Below are 23,553 nucleotides of genomic sequence, written 5' to 3'. Positions count from 1 at the left end.
TAAAAAACAACTTTAGTAAGGGGGAAGTGTACTATAGGATTAAGATGTGTTATCAATGAAAAAACTAAAAGTGTTCGTTGGCTGTCACTGAGTAGCATTTGCGATGGCTACACAAAGCTAACTAAATTACCCCCAAAAACGGTAAGAGACGTAGGACAACCAGAGGATGTATAAGAAAGACAGGGCTGATGGTAAAGGATAGCTTGTTGAAACAGGAAAATGTCATTGTCAGTCGCGTCGATAAAAAAGCTAAAGCTATGCTTAGGTCGGCTCGTTTTTTTTCGTCTTTTTCAGCCTTCGACACTAAAGCCAGCTCTTTAACTGAACATTTTTTATGTTCTTCCACATCTTTGCCAGTGAATTTGGCACCGGGCACATCATTTTTGGAGAGAATTGGTAGGTTTAACTCAACTCTGTAAACATCCCCTTCGTACACGATTTCCATTCATTTCCTATTAGGGACAAACGGTGGCTTGTCCTTACTTTGCAACAGTAGCTAATGTCATGAATATTAATGAGCGGAAGTGACGTGTTGCTTGCAGTACGCCATTGGCAGTAGGGCTGGGTGATATGGCCTAAAGTACGTATCACGGTAAATTGAGCAGATTTACCTCGATAACGATGAATGACGACACATTTGCCCAAGCGGACTGCTATATAATTTGAAAATCTGAATCAATGCGCGAATTACAAATTAACCGTTTCTCGTTGATTTATTTACAAGATTTCAGTTTAACATATTTAAACAATTGTACATGCAGTCTCAACTTTAAGTATATAAAAATTTCTTGTTAACCATAAGAATTCAAGTATGAGCATTTATAACAGCTTGTATGACTTGAACAATGTAAAACATTATAAAAATCAATACGACGACTGTGCAAACATGTCATTGTAACTACTGGTGCACGATAATTATTGGTCCGATTATAGGAATTATGACGTCATCCCAATAAATCCAATAACATAATTAATAGGACCGATAATACCGTATGAACTGTGCTCGCTGGCTGGGAAATCAGTTGACCATTTGCGGGCCATTGCTGCCACATGCCGGTTTAGAATAATTCACTGCATCTATAATTTGGCCCACAAACTCAGTCACTTTACACAGTTTTGTGTCTAGCGTTAGCATTGACAATCGTGAATGCTTTCTCTTACTTATAATATATAGTATATAATATATATATAATATATGTCTGTAAGTATTTATGTTTACTATAACATATGGATGTGCAATATATGTTTACTTCGGTGGTGAAGGGTCATATGTACAGAACTTCATAAGTTGTTGTGTTATAGCAGCCAGTCAATGCTTAAGGCTAGTAGCTCAAGCTAGTGTGCTATGCTATACATACATATAATAGTTATCGTGTAATGTTTGTCCTGTCAGCATGCTTGGTAGGATTCTATACTATGCAGAGAATAAACCTCATACTTTATTGAATATGGGTTCACTCACTGCCGTTTATATTGATTATTAAAAGGCAAGCCATTAATCCTTTTTGTTCTAGCATATTTTTGTTATGAGGAATGAGTGATAAACCTTACTATATAATGTTTACAGTGTTAGTTATAACTTAGTCAGTTATTGAGAGGCCTTTTGGTTATTGATAGGCTTGCTGTCCTAACCTGTCTCCCAGGTTAAGAAAGTTGTTTCATGGACCAAGACCACAACAGTCTCCTGTAGCACCACATATTTTTATCTGATGACAAATACCTGTTGGGTTTATGTTTTAGGTCAGTGCTCATTGTTCAGGAAACACATCTTAAATTATATTGACTAATTGATTGTGATTGACACAAATTATATTTATTTGAAAAAATAAATATTGGCACTTTATTTGACGTCAAGACCGTTCTTGTCTTTGTTTTGTTCATGTCATTATGAAAATTCTGGTGAGATCAAAGACAAATCTATGTTGAATCCACCATTATTATTTTTTTAAACTTCCAGGTGTTCAAAAACTCGGGTGAATATACGTTAAAAAATTATATATTTATTATCGGTTATCAATATTGGTATCGGCTTTGAGGAGCAGGAAGTTATCGGTTTCAAAGAACGGATATCGTGCACCCCTTATATTTTTGAAAATACTTTTTTTCAATGTTATATACTATATTTTTTCTTCACTACAATCTTTTCAATTTTTATAAAGATGAGTGTTTGAGAAGCTTGATTGCATGTACGTATTTAGATAAGGTGATGGGTATAATACCTAACTTCAAAAAGATATATCCTCCAAACCCTTTTTGTGTTAGATATATATGATTTTTTTCCTCACTATTTTGCACTGTATATAACCTGTTTTGACCATAGTATGTGTAAAGGCCAAAAACACCTATGACCATACTTGCTGTTTGTGTTGAATTGTCAAATATAAAACTATTCAATCTTATTTTTTTCAATTGAATGTTTTTCCCAACAAGTTGAATAAATATTGTCAAGCTTCAAAACGGTTGGTCGAGCATGTTTGGTTGTTAATTCAAAATTACAAATTTAGAAAAAATATTTTGAAAAATCTTTTTAGGTCCAAAATGTGGATTATAATTGGTCAGTGAAGAAAACAACATTTTGGACATGAAGTTCAAGGTGTCCTTAAAAAGGGACCCAACTTGTGAACAATTTTTTCTTTGAAATATAAAGGCAACATCAAATGCAAGAAAATTCGGCCAAAATAGGCTTAGGTGTTAAAGGGTTAATCGATTTAATCAATGATTTGTTGCAGCCTTAATGCTAACGCTACGAGTTACATTTAGTGTGTGATGATCACTCAGCACAGTCCTTTAAAGGCTACAACATTACATATTCTCTCTTGCCAAGATAACACATCTTACCGTATGTTTCAAAACAATCAAGCCTGGAGCGCAGCCTAACTTGAGGGGAGTGAGGGAGCGGCGCAGCACATTTCACATGAGCTGGGAATCTTTGGGCACCTAACGATTCTGATCCCCATTCTGTATCAGCAGCCTTAAACTACATTCAATTAATTTAATGTTGTGAATCAACTGTTACAGTTGTTAAAATTGCTCCCGTTATTCCATAATTTCCCTTCTGTCTACTTATGTCAAAGTTTTAAAACTATTTCATCATCTAAAGATAGATTCAAGACAAGATTCTGCCGATTTAGGAGTATTTTAGATAAAAAGTTAATTAGGTTAGCTTCAACAGAGCCTTCTACAGAGGTCTACTGCTTTAAGATGGCGGCTGTTTACTTACGCCGGAAAGTCTGTCATTTCGCATCTCTGTTCAATAATACAAGTTCTAAAACCGACGTGTCGTTTTGCATCTAGTTCTACATATATATGATATCTAGTGTAGCCGTATGTTTGTAGCAACTAGCAACCGGGCGTTGTTTGTAGCGCCTGTCGGCCGCAGTCAGGTATGATTGTTTTTTTTTTATCTAGCGGCATGAGTTGAACATGATATTTACTCTCGGTCCGTTCCTCATTGCGTCCCAAAGAACGCGCTGACTGTGTTTTACTTCTGCTTTACCTGGTATAATTCAATAATCGGAATTTGGATGTTTGTGAATAGTTTTTTCGAATCTTCCACGGCCGAATCGCGAATAATCTAAGAATCGGAAATTTTGCACGCCGCTAGTTTCTACAGTCACACATTGTGAGCATAGGAGAGAAACTATCGCCACGAAAAAAAATGCTTATCAACAAAATATTTTCGGTATTATCATCGTTGACTAGAACAACACAGTTGGATCAACTTGATGAACCCCAAGCCCAAGCCAATAAGAGCACCGGCTGGAACGAGAAGCGGTCTACCTCATGATGAGCGGTAATGCATTCAGGGCCAGGTCACAAGCACGCAGACAATCAATCACTCAGGTCAGATTGACCACTAACACATATATAGCATTATCCATTAGCCTTCTCCAGATGCATGCTGTTCTTCCAATAACAAGAGGCAACGCACGATCTATAAAGGGACCAAATCTCATGATGAAAATTCCCACTGGGAATGCAGTCAGACCGCACACCTTGAGACAAAGACAAGCTGGGCTTGGAAAAGGACACAAGCTGTAGCCCGCAGACCACTAGTTATGAATCATAAATCCCCAAAGCATCTGACCTGGACTGTGGCAGGAGAGGAGACATCCTAAAAGAAGGAGCGTTGTATTGTCGGGATGCGTGGGACAGAAACTGAGGAGATGGAGTGATCCCGGGGTGAAGTAAAGTGGGATCAGGAGAATTCCTCAACAAGGTGCGAGAGAGGGGACAAATCTAACAGAAGCGTTCCTTCAACACTATCGGCTAACACAATTTTTGAACTTCTGGGCATGATTCACTTTGACAAGCGCAGTTCGTTCCATAACTCTACAGTCCAATTCAGTCAGAAATCAGTAGCAACAAGACTTTTTTTAAGTACTACGCGACAGATTCCCACTCACCTGATGGACAAACACTCCAAGGTTTCTTGGTCTGACACAGACAATTCTTTCAGTTCCTTTGCTTTCCTACGCTCCAGATATCCATCCATACGAGACAAAGATAGGTGCGATGCTTGCAAAGCGGAGTGAACGGCTCCCTGCCGGCTAACGGCGAGAGACATGTGGGAAGCGGTCTCCCTCCTCCCCCCGCCTCCATTTTGCCTTTACTTGTTTTAAACGTGGAGGCTCCACCCTGTGGCCGTTCCTTTCGCTGCCTCTTCCTTCTCTTACTTTACACAAACACGTGTTAAATAGAAACAAGGTGAAGACGGGCATTCAAAGTACTGTACGTCTAGAGTCCATCATAGATTTTCTATCCATGATCCATCAGGCAGAGCCAATCTTTTGAGCCATGCAGGCGCCGGTCAAATGATGAGAACACCAAATTTTGCTGGAATCTGTAACACGAGCAGACGTGACTCAGCTCTTCACACCGAGACGCTCGCTCTCCTGACGAGTCATGCGATCAGTCATATGCTGATTAACGCCTACTAGCTAAACAATTCACGTCTATGCCTGGGACAATCTTGAGTCTACAGTGGGGCAAATAAGTATTTAGTCAACCACCAATTGTGCAAGTTCTTCAACTTGAAAAGATTAGAGAGGTCTGTAATTGTTAACATGGGTAAACCTCAACCATGAGAGAGAGAATGTGGGAAAAAAAACAGAAAATCACTGTGTTCAAATCACTATCTAGGGTTGTTCCGATTAGAGCTGGGAATCTTTGGGCACCTAACGATTCGATTACGATTCAGAGGCTCCGATTCGATTATAAAACGATTATTGATGCACCCCCTCCTTTTTTTTTTTTTTAAATAAATGTTTTGTACAGTAGTTACAAAATTGCTCAAAAATACTATTTCAGTATGAAGTTAACATATAGCAGTAAATAAAATGTACAAAAATAACAGTAAATAAAAAACTCCAGTCCCCATTCTGTATCAGCAGCCTTAAACTACATTCAATTAATTTAATGTTGTGAATCAACCGTTAAAGTTGTTAAAATTGCTCCCGTTATTCCATAATTTCCCTTTTGTCTACTTTCGACATGTGAAAGTTTTGAAACTATTTTAAAAATAGATTCAAGTCAATATTTTACTGATTTAGGAGTATTTTACATAAAATGTTAATTAGGTTTGCTTGGAAGGTTCGCTACAACAGCCTTGCAGGGAAGTGTACTGCTTTAAGATGGCGGCCGTTTACTAACGCCCGCATCTAGCTTTTTGTAGGTGTGCTGCTAACGCTACCTAATCTATATTGCATCTGGTCCATTATTATGTAGTCTAGTCCATAACATTATGTGGATGTACTTTGTAGCAGCTTTTCGGCGGCAGTCAGGTATGTTGTTGTGTTTTTTTATCTCGTGGCATGAGTTGAGCTAGAGCCGTGAGTTGAGCAGTGGCATTACCCGAGGGGCCGGGTAATGAGAAGCATGACGTTTAGCTACTCTCGCTTCGTTCCTCATTGACCGTACTTCGCTTTACTTGGCATATTTCAATAATCGGAATTTGGATGTTTGTGAATCGTTCTCGAATCTTTCACGGCCGAATCGTGAATAATCTAAGAATCGGAAATTTTGCACACCTCTAGTTCCGATCATGTTTTTTTGCTCCCGATTCAATTCCAACCATTCCCGATAATTTTTCCCGATCATATACATTTTGGCAATGCATTAAGAAAAAAAATGAATAAAACTCGGACGAATATATACATTCAACATACAGTACATAAGTACTGTATTTGTTTATTATGACAATAAATCCTCAAGATGGCATTTAGATTATTAACATTCTTTCTGTGAGAGGGATCCACGGAGAGAAAGACTTGTAATTCTTAAAGGATAAATGTGATTTTGTATATTGTGACTAAATATTGCCATCTAGTGTATTTGTTGAGCTTTCAAGTAAATGATACTGTAGCCATTTAACTGTTCTGCCCAAATGCATGATGGGAAGTGCAACCATGACTGTGCGGAGTGGCACCAATTGATATATATCTTCTCAGCGTTGGGAAATAACATAGGGTGTAACGAAATAGATCAACTACTACCTAACTTCCCCACATTGCTTTCCCACGATATTGCTAATTGTTGAGAGAGGGATTTCAAGGATTTAGCCAATTAAAAAAAAGGCTTCAAAGACTGCCAAAATTCACTCTACTCATTTTATGCTGGGTTTTAGCTCTATATATAGGTAAATCGGCGCCATTGTAGATTAAACAAGACAATGCGTGAGTGGGTCGTGCAGCGCATGCGTTAAATGCGTTAAATATTTTAACGTGATTAATTAAAAGAACATAAATTACTGCCGTTAACGCGATAAATTTGATAGCCCTACTTTAAGTCAAAACTAAAGACTGGATGAGTGTAAGACATTGTGACTGTAACGTCAAATACAATTGGAAAACGATTTAATTGAAAAATTTATATACCGTAATTTCCCGAATATAAGGCGCACCCGTGTATAATGCGCACCCCAAATTTACTTGTAAAATCTAGGGAAAATTATTGTACCCGTTTATAACGCGCACCCTAATTTTAGAAGAAAACAGAGCTTGTGTACAGATACAGAAATGTCATTTTACTGACTGGTGAAACACAGCACAAGCATAGCACATTGGTAGTTCAAAACATTACCGTAAACTGACAATATTTACGGTAATAATATGATTTGACAACTTCTCCAACTTACCAGAATCTAGGAGAAAACAAAACAGATGTGACTTTTCTTTTAAAGGCTGCTGTATAACTTGCTCGTTTCCTCATGATGAATAAATGTTTCTTCCATGGATTGATACGGTAAAATGAAAGTGAGAACGTAAGTCGGAAATCCGTGAGAGCTCATAGCTGTCAACACGACAGTAACAAAAGGAACTATTGTTATTTGGGTTTGAGTTTCCCGAGGGACCGATATAGTTGACGGACACAGGAAGTGTTGTCCTTACATTTGTTATGGTCCGAATTGCGGAGCTGCAATAAACGTCGACTCAAATGAGTTCAAGAAACTAAATTCTGTGCTTTATGAAGAGTGAAAAAAAGCTGAATTTAACACAGACGAAATCATTCGGCCGATTAGAGTGAAGTATTACCGAAACAAAACGGTGACGTCACGTACCGTAATGGTCGGCAACGGGTCGCCGCATAGGTTTCTTCAACACAACGTGGCCATGTCAATGAAAAAAAATCGGTTTATATAGATATGTAATACAAATATATTTCTGTCTCCATCCAGTTAGCTTAAATTATTATGTTTTAATTTTACACCCTCATCACTCTACAGCGCTGTGTTTTTACGGATTAAATAAAGCCTGTATGTAAGACACGTTAGCCACGCATTGACAGTGGTCATAATCAATAGAAACCTAGCCCAGGGGTCCCCAACCTATTCCACAAAGGCCCACTGTGGGTGCAGGATTTCATTCCTACCATACTGTATAAGGTGACAACACTTTTTCCCCAATCTGGTGTTTTACAAGTGCAATCAGTTGATTGCAGTCAGGTGTGGCTTGTTTTAGCAGAAGCCTCATTGGTTCAACTGTCTCTGCTGGATCTGCTAGAACAAAAACTAGGATCCACAGTGGGCCTTGAGGACTGGGTTGGAGACCCCTGACCTAGCCTTCCGAAGGGCTAACGTTACGTGAGCGAGTGACAGTAACGTTATATTTATTAGCGATGAGAAGTCTACTGCTTAAAGATGGCGGCTGTTTACTAACGCTGCCCAGTCTGCGGCAGAGTCTGTCATTTCGCATCTAGTCCTACAGTGCCTTGCAAAAGTATTCGGCCCCCTTGAACCTTGCAACCTTTCGCCACATTTCAGGCTTCAAACATAAAGATATAAAATTTTAATTTTTTGTCAAGAATCAACAACAAGTGGGACACAATCGTGAAGTGGAACAACATTTATTGGATAATTTAAACTTTTTTAACAAATAAAAAACTGAAAAGTGGGGCGTGCAATATTATTTGGCCCCCTTGCGTTAATACTTTGTAGCGCCACCTTTTGCTCCAATTACAGCTGCAAGTCGCTTGGGGTATGTTTCTATCAGTTTTGCACATGGATAGACTGACATTCTTGCCCATTCTTCCTTGCAAAACAGCTCGAGCTCAGTGAGGTTGGATGGAGAGTGTTTGTGAACAGCAGTCTTCAGCTCTTTCCACAGATTCTCCATTGGATTCAGGTCTGGACTTTGACTTGGCCATTCTAACACCTGAATACGTTTATTTTTGAACCATTTCATTGTAGATTTGGCTTTATGTTTTGGATCATTGTCCTGTTGGAAGATAAATCTCCGTCCCAGTCTCAGGTCTTGTGCAGATACCAACAGGTTTTCTTCCAGAATGTTCCTGTATTTGGCTGCATCCATCTTCCCGTCAATTTTAACCATCTTCCCTGTCCCTGCTGAAGAAAAGCAGGCCCAAACCATGATGCTGCCACCACCATGTTTGACAGTGGGGATGGTGTGTTCAGGGTGATGAGCTGTGTTGCTTTTACGCCAAACATACCGTTTTGCATTGTGGCCAAAAAGTTCAATTTTGGTTTCATCTGACCAGAGCACCTTCTTCCACATGTTTGGCGTGTCTCCCAGGTGGCTTGTGGCAAACTTTAAACGAGACTTTTTATGGATATCTTTGAGAAATGGCTTTCTTCTTGCCACTCTTCCATAAAGGCCAGATTTGTGCAGTGTACGATTGATTGTTGTCCTATGGACAGACGCTCCCACCTCAGCTGTAGATCTCTGCAGTTCATCCAGAGTGATCATGGGCCTCTTGGCTGCATCTCTGATCAGTTTTCTCCTTGTTTGAGAAGAAAGTTTGGAAGGACGGCCGGGTCTTGGTAGATTTGCAGTGGTCTGATGCTCCTTCCATTTCAATATGATGGCTTGCACAGTGCTCCTATAGATGTTTAAAGCTTGGGAAATCTTTTCGTATCCAAATCCGGCTTTAAACTTCTCCACAACAGTATCTCGGACCTGCCTGGTGTGTTCCTTGGTTTTCATCATGCTCTCTGCACTTTAAACAGAACCCTGAGACTATCACAGAGCAGGTGCATTTATACGGAGACTTGATTACACACAAGTGGATTCTATTTATCATCATCGGTCATTTAGGACAACATTGGATCATTCAGAGATCCTCACTGAACTTCTGGAGTGAGTTTGCTGCACTGAAAGTAAAGGGGCCGAATAATATTGCACGCCCCACTTTTCAGTTTTTTATTTGTTAAAAAAGTTTAAATTATCCAATAAATGTTGTTCCACTTCACGATTGTGTCCCACTTGTTGTTGATTCTTGACAAAAAAATTAAATTTCATATCTTTATGTTTGAAGCCTGAAATGTGGCGAAAGGTTGCAAGATTCAAGGGGGCCGAATACTTTTTCAAGGCACTGTAAATGCATGCGATATCTATGAGACGCATCGGACACTACCTGCTACCACACTAGCATCATGCGGGCGTAGTTTTTAGCAACGTCGGCGTAGTTTGTAGCGGCTGTCGGCTGTGGTAAGTTTTTTTTATTTTTTTATTGCTTCTTCCTCTACGCACGTGATGTCAACACATTGTCCCGCATTAAAAGTAGTCCGGGCAAAACGTGATGCTTAGAGCTGGCAAAAGTAAACGATTCCTCGAGGTGAATAAAATTACTCGGATCAGTTTTTAAACTCGAGTTACTCGAGTATTCGTTTCAGCTCTAGTTTGCTTAGTTTGAGGGTTCTAAGTAGTCTTATGCCGACAGCACTGTGTGGTCAATGTGTAAACAGTTCATTTTTAAAGCAACTCCGGTTCGTCTATCGCCCTCAATAAGTTAACACAGCAGAGGCCGCCGTGAAGGAATGCTGGAGGGAATGTACAGTGAGGCCACTGCAGCTTCAGTGTCAAAGCCAACACGCGGACAAAAACAAAAACATCCCCCAGCTGCGCTAGTGCGTAATCCGTCGCCTCGTATGCTAAAAGATGCTGCTTTCTTTAAATAATCTAGTTGTTTTTACACACAGATTTAGACGTCGCTCTCGGTTCTTTGGGAACGGAAGCGGCGTTTGGAGCCACAATGCGTGCCTTTGTCCTCTGACGACCGCTAGCCTCGATTCTTATCGCGGCCGGTAAATGATCAACATCCCTTCAGCAACTACCGCACTTTCACGCAAGCTAGTCACACCACATTCTTGGGCTTTTTAAACCGGACTTGATTGCTTTAGATCCCCAAATAGAGAGTGGTAGTACAAACAGATGCCACTTCCTGTGTAGCGCGCTTTCAAACTCTGAGCTTCCTTTTTGTTGTTCTTTCTCACAGATTGCCTCGGGACTGAAAGCTGAACACACCCTTCTTGCGGCAACATTTTCTTCTCACTCCTTCGCACCAATCAGACGCCGGTGAGGTGAACACATGCCAGGTATTTCGTTACTATATTCATAAAACCACAAAGCATGATGTAAGCCAAAGCTACACCCACGGTCGAAATTTTGAGACGCCTCATCATTTTGACATAAGAGAATGAAAGAGAAGAGGGAAAAAAAAAAAAAACACTTTTCGTGATATTCCCAAGTACCTGCAGACATGAAACGTGTGGGCTGTCAAATTTATCGCGTTAACGGGCGGTAATTAATTTTTTAAATTAATCACGTTAAAATATTTGACGCAATTAACGCATGCACAGAATGACCCGTTCACGCGTTGCCTCAAACAGTTTACAATGACGCCGTTTCAGCACATTCAGAGCGAAAAGGCAGAGAAATGCAAGCGGACACAGGCGTTTTTGAATAGATTTAACTCGGGTATTCAATTAGAAAAAAAAAAAAATCTTATTAAAATGTGTTGCTTCGAGTATTCCTTTAATTCAAGTGGCGTTGTAAAGGTTTATTTTGAAAGTGTTTGCATTCAGTTTGATTGATTAGGGTGGATACACTGCCCTCTTGAGTGCCTATTTTCACATGGCTTCCAACTGCTCCCTGTTAAGACCAAAGTTAGCTAAGTTTTTGTTTGACCTCATGTTTTTTAATGCATTCATAATTTAGTTTATAGGTGTATTCAACCGTTTTTGTGGGAATATGTGTCTGAACCATTTGTTAAGAGCGTTGTAAAAAAAAAAAACTTTAGCATTTTATAGCGTTTAAGCTAGCGGACTTTGTCTATGTAAGTTAACCAATTGTTTTTTTTCTTGTAAATAGAGCCTCATTAAAAAAAATATATATATACCATTTGAGGCTCAGCTCATGTATTTGAATTTTTCATGTTCCTTATCCGATTACTCGATTATTCAAACTAACTAGTCCATCGATTAATTGACTACTAAAATATTCGATAGCTGCAGACCTAGTTCATTGGACCGCGCCTTTTATTGGCTTAAGCTTTGGCAGCCACTACTAACAGTCATAGCTGCCCAACTTCCCATCATGCATTTAGGCGGCGCAAGAGACAATCTTTTTCTTTACACGCGTAATTGAACAACGCAGAACATATTGTATACAATTTGCAGCCACTACTGACAGTCATGGTTACCCAACTTCCCATCATGCATTTGGGCGGAGCAGAAGATTATCTTTTTCTTAACACGCCTAATTGAACACAGCGCAGAACATACTGTATATCATTTGCAGCCACCACTGACAGTCATGGTTGCCGAACTTCCCAGCATGCATTTGGGTGAAGCAGGAGACGTTTTTTCTTAATATAAAATTACTATAAAATCTTTTAAGAACTACAAGTCTTTCTGTCCGTGGATCCTTTTAACAGAAAGAATGTTAATAATGTTAATGCCATCTTGTGGATTTATTGTTATAATAAACAAATACAGTCCTTATGTACTGTATGTTGAATATTTATGTCCGCCTTGTGTCTTGTCTTTCCATTCCAAAAATAATTTACAGAAAAATATTGCATATTTTAGGATGGTTTGAATTGCGATTAATTGCGATTAATTACGATTAATTAATTTTTAAGCTTTAATTAACTCGATTAAAAATTTTAATCGTTTGACAGCCCTAGTTTTGATTGTTATTTCTTTGTTTGTTTCTCATGATTCCATTTTTTTCCCCCTCAGAATGGAGTGATTCCATATATATTTCCCTGCACTTGCTCTATAAAAGTAACACTGACTGACCACCACAAGGTTTTTTATTCATTTTTTTAGTGTTTCCGAATACTGAAGAGTTGCACTTTTAAACTACTTCATTATTTTTTCAAGCTTTTTATCTGATTTTGTTCTACATGATAAAATGTCTGAGTGAGTGCTCGTCCGAGACTGGTGATTCCATACTTGTTGGTAGGGGTTGTATTAGTAGTTAGAGGGAAGTGACCCGTAAATGCCCACAAAAGATTGGCTATGAATGCTCGAGTTTCACTGCCATTGACGCCACTAAACGTCCAATCCAGTCAAAATGAAATGGAAGTCTAACACCGTCAAAGGCAGCTAGTGAGCTAACGTAGACACTATTCTAATAGAATGGTCTTTATTTGAAACTGTTCAATTCACTGCCCCAGTTTGACCCTGGAATTTACGACTTCTATTTAAGGAGTGAATGGTTTTATTGGCACAAAGCGACCATGGGGATTCCCAACTTTTTCTGTGTAAAATGTTATTTCATACAAATGGTTGTCGTGGTGTAACGTGACACTCGAGTAAAAACACAAATATCTAACCGTTTTAACTCAAAAAAGCTGAGTTAAGTGGAAAAATAGGGCGTACGCCGATGCAAAAACCTGAAAACATGATTATGGCGAGACGAGACACTGCGAGTTATCAAACCGCCGGGGTATTAGCGCCTCGCCTTCACAGCTACTTTTAGCTCAGCGGGCCCACCCAGCGCTGAACGGCACAAATGGTCTGCTCCCGTGACAACAAAGCAGCTGTGTGGTTCGCTCCATCTTATCGTAAGCATCACAAAGGAGCAACGGCAGCACATAACGGGATCAGTCAGCGAGACCCACGCTAATGCGATTAACGCTGACGCGGTCGCGGGGGCTAATTAACTGCCATAGTGGAGTATTGTTGAAGCTAGGGGTGGGAATCCTTGGCTATCTCCTGATACCATTTGCGACAAAAGACGATCATGATTAACTCACAATTATTAATAGAACTATTAAAGAGAAAAACGAGCTATTTCTACAGTGGGGCAAATAAGTATTTAGTCAACCACAAATTGTGCAAGTTCTCCCACTTGACAAGATTAGAGGCCTGTAATTGTCAACATGGTTAAACCTCAACCATGAGAGACAGAATGTGGAAAAAAAAAAAAAAAAAAAAAGACAGAAAATCACATTGTTTGATTTTTAAAGAATGTATTTCCAAATTAGAGTGGAAAATAAGTATTTGGTCACCTACATAAAAGAAAGATATCTGGTAAAAATGTCCCGATCGATCGATCGGGTCCGATCAGGTCATTTTCAAAGTATCGGAATCGGCAAAAAAATATCGGACATGCCTTTTTTTAATATATTTTTTTATTTAAATCGTTTTCTAATTGTATTCAACGTTACAGACAAAATGTCTTACACTCATCCAGAGTAGTTTTGGCTTAAACTAGGGCTATCAAAATTATTGCGTTAACGGCGGTAATTCATTTTTTTAAATTAATCACGTTAAATAATTAACGCATGCGCTGCACGACCCACTCACGCGTTGTCGCGTACAATCTATAAAGATTCCGTTTTACCTATAGATAGCGCTAAAAGGCAGCGTATAACGAGTAGAGAGAATTTTGACAGCCTTTGGAGCCATTTTTTATGTGGCTAAAGCCTTACAATACCTCTCTCAGCAATTAAAAATAACGTGGGAGGCAATGTGGGGAAGAATGGTAGTAGTTGATCATTTTCTTAACACCCTATGTTATTTCCCAACGCAGAGAAGATATATCAATTGGTTCCCCTACGCACAGTCATGGTTGCACTTCCCATCATGCATTTGGGCAGAAGTTAAATGGCTGCAGTATCATTTACTGAAAGCTCAACAAATACACTAGATGGCAATATTTAGTCACAATATACAAAGTCACAAGTCTTTCTATCCGTGGATCCCTCTCACAGAAAGAATGTTAATAATGTAAATGCCATCTTGAGGATTTATTGTCATAATAAACAAATACAGTACTTATGTACTGTATGTTGAATGTATATATTTGTCTGAGTTTTATTCATTTTGTTCTTAATGCATTGCCAAAATGTATATGATCGGGAAAAATTATCGGGAATGATTGGAATTGAATCGGGAGCAAACAAAAAAGCAATCTGATCGGGAAATATCGGGATCGGCATTTACTCAAACTAAAACGATCGGGATCGGATCGGGAGCAAAAAAACATGATCGGAACAACCCTAATATCTGGCTGTCAAAGAGGTCGAACTTCTTCTAACGAGGTCTAACGAGGCTCCACTCGTTAACTGTATTAATGGCACCTGTTTTAACTCATTATCGGTATAAAAGACACCTGTCCACAACCTCAGTCAGTCACACTCCAAACTCCACTATGGCCAAGACCAAAGAGCTGTCGAAGGACATCAGAGACAAAATTGTAGACCTGCACCAGGCTGGGAAGAATCAATCTGCAATAGGTAAAACGCTTGGTGTAAAGAAATCAACTGTGGGAGCAATTATTAGAAAATGGAAGACATACAAGATCACTGATAAGCTCCCTCGATCTGGGGCTCCATGCAAGATCTCACTCACCCCGTGGCGTCAAAATGATAACAAGAACGGTGAGCAAAAATCCCAGAACCACACGGGGGGACCTAGTGAATGACCTACAAAAAGCTGGGACCACAGTAACAAAAGCTACAATCAGTAACACAATGCGCTGCCAGGGACTCAAATCCTGCACTGCCAGACGTGTCCCCCTGCTGAAGAAAGTACACATCCGGGCCCGTCTGCGGTTCGCTCGAGAGCATTTGGATGATCCAGAAGAGGACTGGGAGAATGTGTTATGGTCAGATGAAACCAAAATGGAACTCTCTGGTTGAAACACAGGTTCTCGTGTTTGGAGGAGAAAGAATACTGAATTGTATCCGAATTACACCATACCAACTGTGAAGCATGGGGGTGGAAACATGCTTTGGGGCTGTTTCTCTGTAAAGGGACCAGGACGAATGATCCGTGTAAAGGAAAGAATGAATGGGGCCATGTATCGAGAGATTTTGAGTGAAAATCTCCTTCCATCAGCAAGGGCATTCAAGATGAGACATGGCTGGGTCTTTCAGCATGACAATGATCCCAAACACACAGCCAGGGCAACAAAGGAGTGGCTTCCTAAGAAGCATTTCAAGGTCCTGGAGTGGCCTAGCCAGTCTCCAGATCTCAACCCCATAGAAAATCTGTGGAGGGAGTTGAACGTCCGTGTTGCCCAACGACTGCCCCAAAACATCACTGCTCTAGAGGAGATTTACATGGAGGAATGGGCCAAAATACCAGCAACAGTGTGTGAAAAGCTTGTGAAGAGTTACAGAAAACGTTTGGCCTCTATTATTGCCGACAAAGGGTACAAAATAAAGTATTGAGATGAACTTTCGGTATTGACCAAATACTCATTTTCCACCATGATTTGCAAATAATTTCTTTAAAAATAAAACAATGTCATTTTTCAGTTTTTTTTCCTTCCACATTCTGTCTCTCATGGTTGAGGTTTACCCATGTTGACAATTACAGGTCTCTAATATTTTCAAGTTGGAGAATTTGCTCAATTAGCAGTTGACTAAATACTAATTTGCCCCACTGTAAATGATAAAATCAACAATGTTTATTTGTGGCACTGCCACGGACAACCTGTCCAAAACTTGTCTTCCTGTTCATGTTTGTGTGTTCATTCGACCCTCCCAGTCAAAATGGATTGGAGTTCTCACCCCTTTGATGGCAGCCAATGGGTTAACTAAGGGACCTCACAACAGGATTTGATTTGCGATACAAGGTTCACGATTATGATGACCTCACAATATGGTGATACAACAATTAACAGAAAAACATTTCTAGAATATTCTACAAAACAACTAATAGAAAAAAAAGCTATTTTCATCCTTCTGCTGTGAATTAGAATGAGTTTATCACTGTGAATGTCCCATTCAGATATTTTTGCATTTATAGTCACACCCCTAGTTGGTTTCTGGCCATTTTTTTGGAGATTATTTAACGTTCAAAAGAGGAGTAACATGAGCAGGCTGTACACAAGTGCTGACAAAGCAGGATGCAGCTGCGCTTTGCACCTGTTGTTTGCCAGGTTGAATCTAAACTTTACATTCATAACATTTTTAGGGCTGTCAAACGATTAAAATTTTTAAACGAGTTAATCACGGCTTAAAAATTATTCGCAATTAATCGCAATTCCAAACCATCTCTAAAATATGCCATATTTTTCTGTAAATTATTGTTGGAATGGAAAGATAAGACACAAGACGGATATATACATTCAACATACTGTACATAAGTACTGTATTTGTTTATTATAACAATAAATCCAAAAGATGGCATTAACATTATTAACATTTTTTTCTGTTTATGGGAGCCACACTCCACGGGTAGAAAGACTTGTACTTCTTACAAGATAAGTGTTAGTACAAGTTATAGTAATTTTTAGGGTTGTCAAAATTATCGCGTTAACGGGCGTTAATTAATTTTTTTAATTAATCACGTTAAAATATTTGACGCAATTAACGCAGATTACCCGCTCAGACAGATTTAAATGACAGTACAGTGAAACACCACTTGTTAATTGTGTTTTATGGAGTTTTACCGCCCTCTGCTGGCGCTTGGGTGCGACTGATTTCATAGGGTTCAGCCACCCATGAGCATTGTGTAAGTAATTATTGACATCAACAATGGTGGGCTACTAGTTTATTTTTTGATTGAAAATTTTACAAATTTCATTAAAACGAAAACATTAAGAGGGGTTTTAATATAAAATTTCTATAAATTGTACTAAAATTTTTCTTTTAAGAACTACAAGTCTTTCTATCCATGGATCACTTTAACAGAATGTAATAATGTTAATGCCATCTTGTTGATTTATTGTTATAATAAACAAATACAGTCCTTATGTACCGTATGTTGAATGTATATATCCATCTTGTCTTGTCTTTCCATTCCAAAAATAATTTACAGAAAAATATGGCATATTTTATAGATGGTTTGAATTGCGATTAATTGCAATTAATTACAATTAATTAATTTTTAAGCTGTAATTAACTCGATTAAAAATTTTCATCGTTTGACAGCCCTAGTAATTTTATATTAAAACTAGGGCTGTCAAAATTATCGCGTTAACGGGCGGTAATTTTTAAAATTAATCACGTTAAAGTATTTGACGCATTTAACGCAGTTGCACATTCAACTCAAACAGATTAAAATGACAACACAGTGTCATGTCCATTTTGGTGTTTTGTTGCCCTGTGCTGGCGCTTGAATGCGACTGATTTTATGGGTTTCAGCACCATGACCATTGTGTAATTATTGACATCAACAATGGGTTTGAAAATTTTACAAATTTTATTAAAACGAAAACATTAATAGGGATTTTAATACAAAATTTCTATAATTTATACTAACATTTATCTTTTAAGAGCTACAAGTCTTTCTATCCATGAATCCCTTTAACAGAAATAATGTTAATGCCATCTTTTTGATTTATTATAATAAACAAATACAGTACTTAAGTACAGTATGTTGAATGTATATATCCGTCTTGTGTCTTATCTTTCCATTCCAACAATAATTTACAGAAAAATATGGCATATTTTGTAGATGGTTTGAATTGCGATTAATTATGATTAATCGATTTTTAAGCTGTGATTAACTCGATTAAAAATTTTAATCGTTTGACAGCCCTAATTAAAACCCCTCTTAATGTTTTTGTTCAAAAAATAAACTAATAGCTCGCCATTGTTGATGTCGGATGGGCTCGTTCTTCCACAGTGTCTGTAACTACGTAAGGTAGTGATTGAAATACACCACAAGGTGTCAATGGCGAGTTTTAAATTAATTAGAGATCTAGCCAAGGCAAAGTCTGAGTAGGTTTTATGCGTATTTTGTAGTGCTGCAACGATTAATCGATTAACTCGAGTATTCGATTAGAAAATAATATTCGAAATAAATTTTGTGACTTCGAGTATTCGTTTAATTAAAGTGGCGTTGTAATGGTTTATTTAAAGTTTTTTGAAATTTTATTGATTAGGGTGGATACACTGCCCTCTGGTCTGCCTCATTTCACATGGCTGAATCCAACTGCTCCCTGTTAAGACCAACGTAAATTAAGTTTTTGTTTGAGCTAATGTGTTTTAATGCATTCGTATTTTAGTTTAACAGGTTTATTTAGCAGTTTTTTTTGTGGGAATACGTGTCTGAACCGTTTGTTAAGAGCATTGTTAAAAAAAAAAAAAAAAAAAAAAAAAAAGTTAGCATTTTATAGCATTTAAGCTAGCGGATTTTTGCTATGTAAGTTAGCTAATTGTTCTTTTGTTGTAATAGATCCTCATTTATTTAAATTTTTTATACCGTTTGAGGCTCAGCTCAGGTATTTAAATTTTTCATGTTCCTTATCCGATTAATCGATTATTCGAACTAACTAGTTCATCGATTAATCGACTACTAAAATAATCGATAGCTGCAGCCCTAGTATTTTGCATAGGTATTTTAATTGAGGATACCAGTTCTCTTTGCATTGAGCGCTTTTCTTTTTGTGAACATTATTTTTTTGAGAGATAGGAAAATTATTTTTGTTGTGCTTTCACTAAATTATACTGTAGCGACTTAACTGTTCTGCCCAAATGCATGATGGGAAGTTGGGCAACCATGACTGTCAGTGATGGCTGCAAATGGTATATGTTCTGTGTTGTATTCAATAATGCGTGTTACGAAAAAGAATCTTGTGCCCTGCGATTGGCTGGCAACCAATTCAGGGTGTACCCTGCCTACTGCCCGAAGTTAGCTGGGATAGGCTCCAGCACCTCCGCGACCCTCGTGAGGAATAAGCGGCATGGAAAATGAATGAATGAATGAATGAAAAAGAATCTCCTGTGATTCTTCCCCTTGTCGCTCGCCACAATAGTTACGTTTGTTGTGAAAGAGTTGCCAAAGCTTATGCTAATAAACAGCACGGTCCAATGAACGCCTGTGTCCACTCGCATAATTCTGCCTCTTAACTATCAATGGGCAAAAAGCGGCGTCATTTTAATCTGTTTGAGGAAATGCATGACCGGGTCATTCTGCGAATGCATTAAATGCGTCAAATATTTTGACGAGATTAAATAAAAAATTACCGCCCGTTAACGCGATAAATTTGACAGCACTAATAATAATAGTTCATATCGATAACTTTTTGCTGAGAATTATATACCATTGTTTCGAAACAAAAATCAAACATCTTAAGCAGTTACTCACAATGTTACTCATTACTTGAGTATTCTTTTCACCAAAAACTTTTTTACTTGTACTTGAGTACATTTTCTGGATGACTACTTTCACTTGAGTAAATTATTTTGAAGTAACGTCACTCTTACTTGAGTAGAATTTTTGGCTACTCTACCAGACTCCGATTGATTATCTGAAAATGGTTCAATATTAGGTGAAATGTTGTTTTCTAATGGATATTTATATTTGCTCTTTACCTAAAAAAAAAACAAAGTTTTATCCAAATACTCGATTGGAATTTTCAGTAGAATACTCGATTACTAAAATATTGGATAGCTGCATTCCTAAAAAGAAGTAATTATTTAAGACAATAGTGTTGATTCCACGCAGTTTATGTTCAAGTTGTTTACTTTTTATAGACAATTATGTTAAAAAAAAAACAAAACAAAACAAAACAGGCAACAAGTGACTTCCTGGAACGCCAAGGTTTTACATTACCATCACATTTGAGCTTATTCCAATACTATTTCGCACATTTCTTCAATTTTCCATAAATGTGACACATTAATTTGACTCACCTACGCCGTCTTCTGACTTTAACACCATGTTGTCGAGTCGTCTGTTTTCGAGTCCGACAGAAAAGTTCTTCCAGCCTTTCCTAGCGTTCCAAATTAATTTCCTTTTACTTTTTAAACTACTCGATTCGCTTTAGAAGTAGTTTTCGTTGTTAAAAGGGAGCAGTTGCGCAAGTAGAAGTTCAGGACAAAAGTCCACCCTTGTCCTGTCTTCGCCGTGGGAGACTGCGCTCGACTGTCAAGTAAAGTTGAATATCAAACAGTCTTATCCGCTTTGTTCTTTCAGAATAAAACAAGCGACAGTGTTAAATGGGCAAGTAGAGCGACGGGAAGTCACTACAAATTTGAATGGACAGGCCACAAAGTCAAACAATTCACATACTTTAATCGATGGGCTTTAAAACAAATAGTACCCAAAAAATAGCGCTATCGTGAAGTCTTAATTTGATAAAAATAAACGACATATCCGGTGTCATTTTCGCTTAACGTAACTCGGGCGAAAGGTGTAGCCACAGAGCCTGATGACGCGTTCAGTGCCCACCTCTCCCCTCGGTTTTGTGCACTCTCTCACGCACACACCCAAGGGGGGAGGGGAGGGGCTACAGCTGGGCTGTATGGGGGCGGGGAGCTTGATTGACACATACTGAACAACTTCTCAACACTTCTGTTGCCACTTTTTTTTTTGTTAAAAACTGGCTAGCCCACATCCGCTTATGTTTGGGCTTGTCTAGAGAAATTACAAAAACAAGCAGCTAGCTACAGTTACACTAAGCTCACATTTTGTATTTTACACATAGTAAACAGAAAATTAGACATATGGATAATAGTAGCCATGGGCGTAGCCAGACATATTTCAAAGGGGCACTTGCCTCAGTATTGATCTTCAATGCCTCAGTATAAATTTCACCAGTAAAAAAAAAAAAAAAAATAAATAAAAAACACTTTGGAATTTTAAGTCTACATAGCATGATCTCTAAATGTGCCGATTTAAAATGGTCATATTCCATACCTGTCAAGTTGTACGGTTTCGGCGTAATTTGTACAAGTGAGCACTGATTTATAAATGTGTACGCCGTGCAAAATCGTGCATTGCGTTTTTTTTTCTCCGTTTGGATTTTGTCACCGTTTCGGCAACGAGACAATGTGCGTTACTATGCGTTACTACGTTGGTTGAATGACGCCAGAAAATTCAGAGACACGGAGAGAGAAGAGCGGGAGTGGGAAGAGTGTTGTGACGCTGTTGCAAACGCGATGCTAGGCTAGGTGGCTCCAATATTTCCTGACTAGCCGACAGCCAGTGTTGTCACAGATTACTTGAAAAAGTAATTTAATTACCGATTACGCCTCAAAAATCTAGTTACTTTTCTGATTACATCATTATCAAAGTAACTAAGTTACTTTGAAAGTAATCATCAGTTACTTTTCACCCATTTTTCTCCCTTTGCCGCCTAAACATAAGAATGACAACAGAAAAATGTCATCACATGTAATTGACTTTCTGATGATTGAATTTAAAGGGGACTATCAGAATTTCGCACTAGCTTAGCCACTACGGAGCCCTGAAACTAACAAATATCTCCAACCTAACAACCATCCCTCCCACTTCAAAAGAATTGGACGCCTACTAGTGACAAAGTCATTCCAATTCACAGCAGTTTATTAGTTGTATCGTGACCATTGCATCACAAATCGTATCAAATCGTATCCCACCCCTTGTATCTCCAAGCAGAACTGTAGAGAAATTAAGAAAGTCCAAAAGAGGTGATTATGAGGTCACCGGAGTTGGCGTGACAACAAGCGCTGAGTTTGCACTGTCACCGCAAGCGACAATGATGGACTTCCCCAATGTTGTCCCTTTACACAAACACACTACACGTTTACACAAGCGCAACGCTGATTCAGAAGTTTAGAAATCAGCGACACTTCCCTTTGCGTCGCACTTCGTCAGCAGCTGATCGGCCGCAAAATGTCGAGTCACGTCAGCAACACTGTCTGCCGTAAAGATTTGATTTGCAATCCTGCTATTGGTCAGCAAACTTATTTTTTGAAACCGTGTGAATTTTGACAATTGAAACATTCATATTAGGGCTGCAGCTATCTAATATTTTAGTAGTCGATTAATCGATGGACTAGTTAGTTCGAATAATCGAGTAATCGGATAAGGAACTGGAAAAATTAAAATATTTGAGCTGAGCCTCAAACGGTATGAATTTTTTTTTTTTAATGAGGATCTACAGTGCCCTCCATAATTATTGGCACCCCTGAAAAAGATGTGTTTTTTAGCTTCTAATAATGTTTTTTTCTTCAAATAATATGGGACCTTAATGGAAAAAAAGAGAAAAATCCAACCTTCAATACAAGTGCATTCATTCAGTGGGGAAAAAATCCCACATAAAGAAAAAAATATTTGACATCAAATAATGTGTGTCACAAATATTAGCACCCCTGGTGTTATTACTTTGTACAACCCCCTTTTGCCAACAAAACAAGGTCTGGGGACTGAGATGGCCATGGGAAGAGCTTGATTTTGTGTCTGGTGAACCATGTCTGTGTAGATTTGGCCATATGTTTAGGGTCATTGTCTTGCTGAAAGACCCAGTGACGACCCATCTTCAGCTTTCGATTTTGATTTCAAATGTCCTGGTATTTCAAAGCATTCATGATGCCATGCACCCTAACAAGGTTCCCAGGGCCTTTGGAAGCGAAACAGCCCCACAGCATCACTGACCCACCCCCATACTTCACAGTGGGTATGAGGTGCTGTCTACACGCCAACAAGCTGTTTGGGAGGCATGCACGGAGAAAACCTTTCCTCACTCACAATCATAAACGCAAACGTCTGGAGTTCGCCAAGCGGTATTGGGGCTTCAACTGGGACCGTGTGCTTTGGTCAGATGAGACCAAGATTGAGCTTTTTGGCAACAAACACTCTAAGTGGGTCTGGCTTGCCACGAAAGATGCGCATGCTGAAAAGCACCTCATACCCACTGTGAAGTATGGGGGTGGGTCAGTGATGCTGTGGGGCTGTTTCGCTTCCAAAGGCCCTGGGAACCTTGTTAGGGTGCAGGGCATCATGAATGCTTTGAAATACCAGGACATTTGAAATCAAAATCTGTTGCCCTCTGCCCGAAAGCTGAAGATGGGTCGTCACTGGGTCTTTCAGTAAGACAATGACCCTAAACATATGGCCAAATCTACACAGAAATGGTCCACCAG

General features: G+C 38.8%; 1 protein-coding gene across 4 annotated transcripts in view; it reads right to left on the bottom strand.

Moving 5' to 3' along the window:
• Nucleotides 1-23,553, bottom strand: part of cyth1a (cytohesin 1a) — a 72,459-nt gene that overhangs the window by 35,314 nt on the left and 13,592 nt on the right. The window contains exon 1 of one of the 4 annotated variants that reach the window (XM_057860913.1): nt 20,341-20,599. The exons of 2 other annotated variants lie outside the window; for them this stretch is intronic. In XM_057860913.1, the coding sequence (XP_057716896.1) occupies nt 20,341-20,368 (28 nt within the window). In that variant the 5' untranslated portion in view covers nt 20,369-20,599. Of the gene's footprint in view, nt 1-4,406; nt 6,261-20,340; nt 20,600-23,553 lie in introns of those variants that run through there. One more of the 4 variants, XM_057860915.1, reaches the window with a different exon arrangement.

The sequence above is a fragment of the Corythoichthys intestinalis genome, chromosome 16, assembly GCF_030265065.1.
Source record: "Corythoichthys intestinalis isolate RoL2023-P3 chromosome 16, ASM3026506v1, whole genome shotgun sequence".
NCBI lineage: Eukaryota > Metazoa > Chordata > Actinopteri > Syngnathiformes > Syngnathidae > Corythoichthys > Corythoichthys intestinalis.
This window is presented reverse-complemented; position numbering and strand designations above follow the sequence as displayed.